General features: G+C 34.3%; 1 protein-coding gene across 1 annotated transcript in view; it reads left to right on the forward strand.

The window, feature by feature from the left end:
- The first annotated feature begins 9368 nt into the window (after positions 1-9368).
- The window catches only part of LOC119082332 (phosphatidylcholine:ceramide cholinephosphotransferase 1-like), a 36812-nt gene continuing 33952 nt past the window's right edge, over positions 9369-12228 (forward strand). The window contains exon 1 of the mRNA XM_037191839.1: positions 9369-10079. Coding sequence (XP_037047734.1) covers positions 10059-10079 — 21 coding nt within the window. The 5' untranslated portion in view covers positions 9369-10058. The remainder of the gene's footprint in view (positions 10080-12228) is intronic.

Genomic DNA, 12228 nt, shown 5'->3' on the forward strand with positions numbered 1-12228 from the left:
AAAAAGTGAACCAAAAAATACATTTCAATGCATCATTGTATGAGAATGACGCTACGTTAGAAAGACCTCCGCACGTTCCATTTTGAATTTCGACCGCACTTACGGCGTGAATTCATTTGTCGAAATCATTCAATTATTTTACAGTTCTAGTATCATAAATATCTATTACATCTTTAGTTATACTCTGTTTCGCTGTCCATTATCTCATCTATAATGAATGAGTCACCGCTGAAAGGGTAAAATTTGTCTTTTTCTCCTTGATCTTCGATGACTGCTGATTTCACGCACAAACTCCTGTGGTATTCATTGTGTATTTATTTCGTACAACCGCAAGAATTTATTTGTCGTCTTAATTAATTTTTTTACGCTGGCTGACAGATACCTGCGTTTGCCGTAAAACACTGATGGGTAAAACCAAGTCATCTACTTCTTTGATATTACGTTCAAATTTCGAATAAAAAAATTATTTAGGCAATGGAACCAGTCAGTTTCAGCCTAGCCGAAAAAAAGTTGGCGGCTATTTTATACAAATATAAAACCAACAAAATTTGTTCAACTGAAACAAAATGTTTGAAAGAAATTTTACTATCCCATTCAAGATCCTATTATTATTATTTGTTATTCATTAAACTTGTATATCATTCAGTTAATAACTGAATCTTAATTAAGACGGTGTGTTGTACAAAAAATAAAACGTAGAAGAATTTGAAGGTAAAAATATTATAAGGAATTATGAAAATAAAAAACTAATTATAAATTAACAAAATTTCTGCTGTATAATGTATCAGTTTACAATTGAAAGTTTTACCTACTGGAACAGATAGATTGGGATGTCTCGAGTCGGATTATAATTGTCTTTGACAGCTTGACATGTTCAACTAGAAAAAGATGTATTTTTCAGTTGTATGAATTAAATGAAAAATGTAGGTGTGTGGTGTGGATCTCACTGTACAAAGGTGCTGTCTTTTGAATATTTATTATGTAGATATTTATTCAGCGACATTTTCTATAATTGGTAACAGGATTGATGAGAAAATAAATAATTTCGCTTCCACAGAACAGTAGCCGTTGAACAGGACAAATATAAACATGTTTAGTGGTCCAGCCGCTCACTGTTATAATTTATTCTTCAGGTTTTTTTTTAATAATGTTAAAACCAATGAAGTAAAAGATTTTTATCAATATTTTGGATTTGGATATATAGATCAAATGATGTAACATATTCTGTTAAAAGTCAACTGAAAGAGAAAATTAATATGTACTGCAATCTTTCTCCTAAATCGAGTGGGATTACTATCATCTAAGAAATTGGTTTTCGCTGTTGTCATCCATTAACATCTTTATTCGTTCAATCAACGTTTAGATTTAACCTGTCACATGCGGATATCCATCTGTTATTGATTACAACGAAAAAAAAGACAAGTTCTGGGTAATATGATCTTTTATATAGTAAAATGCATGTTAAAAAAAATTGAAGTACCAGATTTGAAATCAACAGATTAAAAATACTTTGATCGATGTAAGTAATAGACCCGATAATAATACTGGTCGTATGCTTGCCGTCTGTAAAAGGTTAAACATTTAGAATAAAACAATCGATGAAGCTTTTCGGACATCAAATATGACAATCAAGCACGGTGGGGTTGAACAAAATTTAAATAAAGTCGCGACACCACCTCTGATTTTTTTTCATGTTCTTATTGAGGGACTCGAGTACTATAGGGAACCACATTCAGTTCGCGGATCTATCCAGCCGTTTCGGAGAACCGGCACTCATGGCTTTGCGGCACCGACTAGTCAATTTGAATACAGATTGTTATCGCAACGGATAGAGGGACTAATTCTAAGCTAATTTGTGTTGAAATGGCTTCCCTCGACAACTTGACCACATAGCTACAGCCAGCTAAAGTCGAAAATTCGACATCTTGAATGGTGATATGTCCAACACGAAGAAAGTGGGAAACTCTTTGAATGGCGATATTGGTAGAGGATTCCATGCTCTATTAAACGCCGAGAATGGATTTTACAAAATTTGTCTGAATTGTACAATATTTGAAAAATTTTATTTTCACCATCCTCGGCGAAACTTGGACTCATCTGTAATACTCAGGTTGACCCTGTCTGCAACAAGACAATAATGCCTGATCAGCCTGCAGTCTAAGCTTTACAACGATACCACACTTGCAATACCAGCCTTACAACAAGCATCTGTTACAACCTTTTGTTTGCAGCAAGGTCACTCTACAACGAAATTTTCAATTTACTATCTATCTTCGGGCACTTTTCCTTTAGAATGAGTGGAATTGTTATGCATTCTTTATAAATAAGTGGTATGAGTAAGGCTGCAGGCTGATCGGGCATTATTGTCTTGTTGCATACATGGTCAACCTGTGTATTACAGATGAGTCCAAGCTTCGCCGATGATGGTGAAAATAAACTTATTCAAATATTGTACAACTCAGACAATTTTTTTTTTAAATCCTTTCTCGGCTTTTAATATCGCCATACCAATATCGCCATTCAAAAAGTTTCAAACTCTTAACTTAACGAACTTTATTATTCAAAAAAATACAAATTACGAATATAATAATAATATTTCACTTGCAGTAAGTGTTTAGCCTAAGGACGGCTTTTTAACTTAATTCAGCGTTAATGTGTTAGTTATTTATATAAATGGCGACTGACGAGCAAGAGGGCGAAAGGAAAACTAGACAAAAACCTTTTCTAATACTTGACTTAACTTAAAACTAAAGACTACAACTGACAGATTTAATTTTACAAACAGGAGGATTAACTGGTGAGAGGACGGGGGGTAGGGAGTTTCAAACTCTCTTTATCTTGGGCATATCACGATTTAAAAATGTCGAAATTTCGACTTTAGCTGGCTGTAGCTACGTGGTCACATTGTAGAGGGAAGCCATTTCAACACAAATTAGCTTAGAATTAGTCCCTCTATCCGTTGTGATAACCATCTGTATTCAAATTGACTCTTCGGTTACGCACGGCCATGAGTGCCGGTTCTCCGAAACGGCTGGATAGATCCGCGAACTGAATGTGGTTCCCTATAGTACTCGAGTCCCTCAATAAGAATATGAAAAAAAATCGGAGGTGGTGTCGCGACTTTATTTAAATTTTGTTCAACCCCACCGTGCAAGCTGATGAATCCTGCAGAGATTTATTCCGACATGATTTAGTCGATCCAATTCCTCTACTTATAAACCAAATCTAAAATTTCGGCGCTTCAGAATTTTCATTTCGTTGAACTGAATCTCTACGTAACTCTTATCGTTCAATACTCCTAAGAATCATATAATAGTTGCCCGATTCTGGATATGATGTTATTGTACCGCTTAGTTATAGTCGTGCGTTACCTTAGGGAAAAAGTTGGAAATTTCGTTTCGAAGGTGTTTTTTGTTGCCAGAGCGAAGCTAGGGCCAGAAGTCATCCGAAAAAATGAAATTTTCTACTTTTTTCCAGTGATTTGACATATTTTGTTTTCGTCCGCTTGGCAAGCATGACTATTTCTTGCCTGCGTTGAGAATAGTTATTTGTTCAACGAGTGAAGACAAGTTCGAAAGAGCGTTGTTTTCTCAACAAAGGCTTCCGAAGTTTCAACTGAGGGGGAAAAAAGACTATTTTCTCGCCTGCGTTGTAAAATAGTACATTTCAGTCTTGCTACGAAATTTTTTGTTGAGGGTTGTGGGGAGGTTGCATTTCGAACCGAAGGCAATATGGTTTTAGTATAAATGTGAGAACTAATATGACTAACACATAAGTTGCAATATCAAAAGATAATCGTGGAGTCCATTTCATTTATAGCTAAACCAACAAAAAAACGAAGAAGAATGAAAATCGTTTCGTTTTTTCTATTCTAATCTTCGGAGCGTTGAAAATATGAATAAATTGTCCTACACTTTGTGTCTAATTAAAATTTGAATTTTTGACGAGGAAAAAAATGATAATCTCATCGTAGCGTGATAAACATCAAACAAAAACCTACCAAATGAAACAGCACTTTTTCATGCTTTACATCCATGTAACTGAACATACAAAAAACACACACAAAACAATACGACCAGGTGAGCAATAATACCTCGGAAGAAGACTGTTCAAAAACACATAAATTATACATGCCCTGCCCGCGTCCGATCAACAATATTATAAAAGAGTCCCTCTCGTCGACGTATACAACATGCATTGTGAGAGATTAATTAATTCATATTATTGCAAAAAGCATGTAAATTTTCCCAAGTTTTATCTCATAGAGTCAGCACATTTTCGCTTTGGAAATAAAAGTTTCTTTTTGTTGGTTCTTTTTTCTCTGCTGTATTTTATTTGACGCCTGAGTGAAATATTCCACGCTACTTTTTGCCTTTTCTCTTCGAACGTTTTGTTTGATTCGATTTGAAAAAGATAAAAAAAAGTTAACTGAAATTAAATGGAATAATTTATTCGATCAGAATTTGTTTTGTGTCAGGTATACTTTCAGCGACTCTTTAACACATGTTCAAATCCAATTTTATTCCGTGAAATGATTCGTCGTTTGAATTTTTTTTAAATGTAAAATGTAAGGTAGACGGATACACACATAATAATCAAACGTTGTGTATTTTAAATAAATAAACAACCCGTCACTTTTGATTATTTAATGAGCCAAATTACAGCCATGACAAGATGAAAATATTTACATTAAATTGTTCGGATGAATATAAAAGTTATCCATTTATCAATTATTCCATCTTCATAGTAAATGAATTCCGTTTTAAACTGCGATTGAATTAACTTTTCATTTCAATAATTTTCAATAAAAATTATGATTTCTTCACTACCAAGAGGAAGACGCAGACTCGTCTAATTCCAAGCCAAAGACAAAACCTCCCAACTAATGTCTAGCAAATTGTTGAAGAATTTTATAAATGTTTCGTTCATTCATTCAAATGAGATTTTTTTTAACGTGGATGGCATTTCAAACGGCCTTGAAGATGATCGATTAGCTCGCGTAGTTTCCACTAAATAATATGGGAAAAATCAACACCGATAAAAAAGGTGCAAAAGATAGCTGGGCATTAACGAACAAAGTATATAAACACTGAACTGGTAATGCAAATACACGAAAACAGGCGGGAGATATATTATTGGGCATCAAACGGAAACAAAGGATCAACAGATCTTCACTGATCATCCCAAACTGATAAATCTAAATTATTGGCCATATCAAAGGAACCCGAAAGTGGGAGGAAACGTCATTCTGGTTCGAAAGCCCTATCGAATCTAACTTGTCTTAATATTTGCAAGCTCTTGTACATGAATTTTTCTAATTGCACTATACTAGCCTTATTTCCGAAGAAATAACAAAAATACAAAACGAAATTACAAAATGACATTTTGTTACATGTTTGACTTCTTTTAAATTTATGTAAAGACCAGAAAAAAAAAACCTAAAGAAAAAAGAACAATTCGATGATAAACGTTTGCTTGCATTGATAGTATGTACTTGGCTGTGTATTTATTGTATCTATATTTATTGAGACAATCACAATAGAAATAAATTCAAAGTCAGAACAGCTTCTGATCAAATCTTATTCTTGTAACAGCAGATGAAGGTTTCTTTTATACACATACGTATCGTAAGTTAATAATTTGGTCTGCTGGAATGGAGAAAATCGGCTCCAAATATCTTTTTTTTTGCATTCGTTGTGTTTCAAATTGGACGTGAGTTTAGCGGTAAAACGGAAGACTTATTGCTTTGATTACGATCGATTGTAGCACATACAGAAGCGAAGCTAAAGTTGAGATTTGGGAGAGTCACTAAATCTTCTGGAGCTGGATCATAAAATTTTGTGTATGGGTTGATGGAGACGTGTTTAATAAATATTATGTGTGCAAATTTCCAAATGTTAATTTTGAAGAGTTGGTGATTGTGATCCTAAGACGAAGGTGCGGATCATAATCCAACTCGTCAAAATAAACATTTGGACATAGGTGCATATCGTTTTTTATGTGGCAATGCAAAGATATACCCAAACTCCCGAAAGTAAAATAGTATACTTCACACGGAAAACAATTTTACACTCGCCAAACCATGAAAACATTGAATATCACGCGTCAACAGTTATCGGAAACCATACATTTTTAGTTCTCTCTCAGCAGACCTTGAGCAGGTATAGGGATCCAGGCTATGTTTTCCTTAATGGTGGAGTTTGTTTATGTTATTTGTCAAAGATAGAAATTTGATACGAAGGAAGGACTTACTCTCCGTTTCAACGAGTAGTGTGATGCACATCGAACGATCAACTCGTTCGGCTTCATATCGCGTATTTTCGGTTTCGTTTTTATTCTCATTCTTCTTCTATACATTCAAGTTCAACCTTGAACGGTGTGTATTATATTTGGTAATCGTACAAAATCCGGAGAGTTAAAATCCGGAATTACAAAATCCAGACAAAAAACTCCGGAAACCTCAAAATCCGGAAGCCTCATAATCTGGAAACTTCAAAATCAGGAAGCTTCAAAATCCTGATCGATGTTAAACTTTACGGATTTCGTCCGGATTTTTTCCGGATAACTTTGACGAAGATGTTAGCTTGGCGAAGATGTTGGAACTTTGTAAAATTCTGAAAGCTGCTATTAGTGATAGTATTGAAACTGCAGTGTCACATAATTGGCACAGTGGCAGTGTAAATTCAAAAGTCGTCGGAGGCAAATAATACACACTTTCCATAGGTTTGTTCCATCCTATAGTATAGTAAAAAAAGAGTTTTAAAAAGACGAAAACGAACGAGAGTAAAACGTAAATGCGAGGTTGTGTTGTTTCTCTGTGGATGACGATTGACATTTTCAACGACCTTGTTCCTATTGTTGCAATTATTGCAATTTTTTAGAATCACATTTGTCAATTCACATAGGGATTTAATTCGGTGTATACTCTAGACTTACGGATACCATTCAACAATCTTTTACAGAACTTTCACTCTTCCATCTTCACGTAGAGATCATTTTGATAGTATAACTGTTGAGCAAAGAGAGAGCTATTTCGACCTTGGAAATTTTGCGAAAAAGTTCTAAAAAATGGCGTCCAAAACTGTAAATCCTCATCCACCTGAGTAGGACCCGTCATTTCTGGATATTTGTTTGATAAAAATTATAGATTGTTTTTGCTGAGATATGGTTTTCGCTGCAGGAAAAGAAAACGTAATAAAACGTGAAATGCTGTCAAAAGTTGACAGAAGGGATAAGCAAAATAAATACAGAAAAGACATAAAATATGGACGCTACCAACTGTAATTGACACAGTTGCATTGACAATTAAATATTGTAATTTCAAGTGTGAAAATATAAAAGGTTGCTTCTGGTTATTCTTGAAATATATTCTTTAATTGCTAGGTTTGGTTTAGTAGTTAATGGATGAAATCAGCGCCGCAGGCCCTGAAATAAATGGAAAAATAAAAAAGCGGGGTCGAGGGGCGGCAGCCCCCGCTGAGGGGGGCCAAGGGGGGAGAATCCCCCCTTGAAGGTTCAATGACACTTTGTCCGGGTGTTTTTGATGTGTCTGAAAAGTTAGCTTAGTACAGATTTTTTATGATGAATTAGGTCCAACTTTTATACTTGTCACAACTATATGGACTTATTCTATTTCTATAAAGAAAAGAGTTGTACCTTCTAGATACAGCTTTTTCCTTCCATCCTGATTGTTGTACCTAGTTGGTACAGCTTTTATTTCTCTAAAGAAAGGAGTTGTACCACACGGTACAGCTTTTTCCTTCCATCTTGATTGTTGTCTAGTCGTTACAGCTGCCATTTCTTTTAAGAAAGGAGTATTACCTACTCGGTACAGCTTTTTCCTTCCATCCTGATCTTTGTACCGATTCGGTGCAGGCACATGTGCTTTTGCACCAAATTTAACCTGGATTTTGTAATTCGGTATTTTGAAGCATCCAGATTTTGAGGTTTCCGGATTCTGAGGCTTCCGGATTTTGAAGCCTCCGGATTTTTTTGTCTGGATTTTGTAATTCCGGATTTTAGTTCTCCGGATTTTGTAGGAGAGCCATTATATTTGGTTTTATTGTTTGTGTATTTCATGGTGTGACGAGTGTAAAATTGTGTGCCCTAATTTCGTGGTTTCAATCCAAGTGATGCAAATAACTATGGATATCTCGTATCACGATGAGTAAAAGTACGTCAGGCTGCAGCCTGAATACGAGATATTCAATTAGTTCCCTGGTATAGTAAGCTACTATATAAATTGAAACTCAATGAAGTTTATGTCGTAATGATAAAATTTTAGTTACGAGTGTGGAGGATCTAAATAAAAACGTTTTTCACAACGCATGAGGGAAAATGACAATTTTCACCCCTCCGCTGAATCTTGAAAGGCCTTTATTGTGAAGTATGTTGTGTTTGCCTCGGGAAAGAATTTGGAAATTGCATTTTCTCGCGACTATAGGCCTGACGTAGTGACAGCCACACCATCAAACAAAATTTCTTTCTAAGTATTACTTCATCGAATTTTGCATTTCATTGTTTTTACATGGGTCGAAAATCGTTCTTTTCATCAAATTTCATTTGCGTTTATTGGCATCGGCTTTGCTTCGGATAAACAAAATTCACACGAAAACTCTACTTTACAATTTTTATCCCTTGTCATGTAAATAACTATTAAATTACACCTTAAAGGGCTATAGGCCATCCATAAGGTAGAAATTGTATAAGGTACAACCGATACACAATTTTCAACTCGGTTAAAGGTTCGAAAATCAATCGATTAAATATACCGACGCAAAAGTTCCATTAAACCAGAATGTAGAATCTTCCTAAAAAATGTCCACTTTTGTTCACTTGTCGACGATATCGCCATCTACAAAAAAACTTTCACAACCTAGTTGAACTTTTTAGCTTTCGAACAGTATGTCATCAATTTTAGAACTACGTTGTTCATTGTTGCCGCATGCATAAATTGGGAGTGCTCGATAAGATATTCAAAGTAAAGTGTTCATAAAACTGGGCTGTTTTCGTTCAAAAATTTTATTTTTGTGATTGTTTTTTAATGTCACATAGATACAGATGCGCGGGTGGTACTCAAGTTTCATACAAAAAAAAACTAACTTTTCATTATCGGGTATAACAGTGCATGTGATAAAAAGATAGACAGACCCTTGGGCAATTAAGATGTTCTCGAATTTTGAATAATTTTTCAAAGATGAAAACCCTGTACAATTTTGTGGTGATATTTTTTTTGTGTCATATTCTATCCCGTACCGTGCTGACAACATCATTTCATTATGGTTCAAACGTCATGCAACTCGTAATATATACGAGCATGCCCAATTGATACAGCTTTTTAGTACTAGTATATATACCATTACATTTTTAGGTACATCAAAACAAAACATCACACGTTTTTTGGTTGGATCTATTTGTTTATAAAAAAATTATAATTTCGATAAATAGAATTCAAGTTATCATGTCAAGCTAAGAAGCAAAAGAGTGTGTGTTAAACATCTGTGTGAAAACAATGTAAAATTTATTGAACCTTTCAATCACAAATTTGATAAAATACAGCAAAGCCATCGAATACAATACGATGACGGCCAATGGAAAAAATGACAGAAACAGAAAACAGTGGTTGTTGCGAAGTGTTTTCTGTATTCAGTTGTAATTAACATCTCGCCAATTCAATACAAACAAGTGTGTTTTGGTGGTAAAAAAAAAGTTGTTTGTTTTTTTCCCAACAAAATTTGTAACAAAAATTTAAATATTTCAACCAATAAAAGTGAATAATACCAATGAAGCTTCGGATGGTTATTTGATTGAGTGTGGAACATTCTGTTAGTTTTAAGTGTACGTTCGCGGCAATCAAATGACTTCTTTTGGTGTTGAATTCGATGTGAAAAGAAAATCAATTTGGTTTCCTTCATAGTATTATACCTACCATACGTTTCGGTTTGATTAAAAATTTAAAAGCGAAAACTTTTCGAATCAAAAGAAAAACACAAATCGTCGAAAACTTCAACGTATTCTTGAATTTTGCGTGCGTGTAAATTACCAGTTGTGGCATAGAAATGTCGGAATCAATAATTAATGTAAGTAATCATCAATGGCTCACTTATTTATTATCTATTACAAAACATGCATAGGTACATTTATCGTAGACTCGCGTAGAAATACTAGCACGACGTAGTGGTATGTGATAAGAAAACCACCTGCAGTTCCTTTCTGTATATAAACGAAGAGTTTTTTTTTGTTTTATTTCTTTCTCTCCGTACATTTATGATATGACATTATCAGCATATCTATTTCAGTTAACTGATTGAAGTGGTTATTCTTGGATATTTAATAATAGAAGGGTGAGGCTAGGGCGATACAATTAGTTATTTCTATAATAGACGCAGAGCTAATTCCATTAAGTTTTAATAACTCAATTAACATTTTACTCGCTCTGACATACGACTACAATTAATTCTAAATTATTGTGATGTAATGTTTTGACTTTAAAAAATTTATCTGTTTTTTTTAATGTTTTTACTTGATTTTAAACTATACATTTTCTGTCGCTGCTGTCATCATCACCATCGAATACAGAGACGAGAAATGTTTGACCTGGTCAATTATTATGTATAGGAAAAGTCATATGACATCGCGTCGAGAGAAGAATGAATGTTTTTCTGTTTTCTGTTATGCATTCACAGTCGGATTTTCGCTAAACTAGTAAAATTAAATTTAGATTTAGTACGTAATACAATAACATCAAATTATATTTATGTAGAATCGCATCACGGAGTGCAAAATATTAAGTATTTAACGACCGTGACCATGAACCGTGTAGTGTACACACACTCAGGGTCTTTTATATTCACTTGACACTTTATTTATTTTACATGTAAATACTTAATTGGAATTCGAAATTAGCTACCAGAGCAGTCCACTCATTAAACTCATACGGAAATTTGTTAAAAATCCAAAATTAATAAAAACGCATACAGCAACACAAGTTGATTATGGTCTGCGTATGCTAATGCGTTGATATTTTCCATTCGGACGGGCCTTGGAGCTGTACCCAGCTGTGCCTGCTTCCGATCGCTATTTCGCTAGAATTGTTGCTGTAGATTTTGAATAACGAAGATAAGTGATCTATTAATTAGGCGCTAGTAACGTCATTGCTATAAGAACGGGATGACCTCAATTTTCAATTAAAAACATTAATTTTGCAACGATCACGAACTGTTAACTCTCGTGTCTGATTCTGATGACTGACTTTTCAATGAAGACAATTGATATTTCTATTTGATATTTGAAGCAAACCTCTGAGTGTCTTTTGAGGATATAAATTTAAAATTACCTCGGGAACCACGTCAAAACCAAGACTCATATTTGCAAAGACAAGCAGAATTAGGTGCAAACATTTTCGATTGGCTGTTTCTTCACACTGATTCTCCTACATTAATTATTTTAAAATTTTCACACCGAATAATACTCGATTCTCATTAATTGATCTAAAATACACCGCACCCTATATATCAAATCTGTTTTGTTACTTAACGACCTTCAAGAATTCACTTACTAACAGTAACTGCATTTTAACAGGTTTGATTATACTGCTGCTGCTAGTGCCTATCCCAATGTAAGATACTTGGTGTCGACTGGATTCTGTATCTCTCTGTACAATCAAAATTGTATTGATATGTGACCACTGTATTCATGGAATTTAAAGGAATTTAATGAATGTTCAGTTCACTGACTACACTTAAGCGTTTCTCATGTACAATAAACAATCAGCCTATAAACCCAAAGGTTATCAGTAAAATATTCAGACAAGAACTGAGTGTCTGTTATATTCCTTTTCTAGTAAATTCTTTGTGTGACTCATTTTGATAGTGAAATTTGTGATACACTGGGTAAATTTCAGTGGAATGCAGAATTTGCAACGGCTGGTCATGATATTCTTAATATAAATAGTGTATATGTTCAATATATGAGCAACATTTTGCTTGTGTTTGTACTAACTAACACTTTGGTGTACAATTATTAAACGTAAAGCTTGTGCAGAATCAGCAACAGGTGAACATCTCCAGCTGGTCGACAAAGACAATATCTTTGTATCGAAAACAATGCAAAGGCAAGCTACATACAGTGTATACATACGTTAAGGTCATTATATGCGCACATAGCACGTATGACTGTGGTAAACTCGTTGTTTAGAATGTGTTTTGATTGTATATTATACAAGTAGAG

Source organism: Bradysia coprophila, unplaced genomic scaffold, assembly GCF_014529535.1.
Source record: "Bradysia coprophila strain Holo2 unplaced genomic scaffold, BU_Bcop_v1 contig_415, whole genome shotgun sequence".
NCBI lineage: Eukaryota > Metazoa > Arthropoda > Insecta > Diptera > Sciaridae > Bradysia > Bradysia coprophila.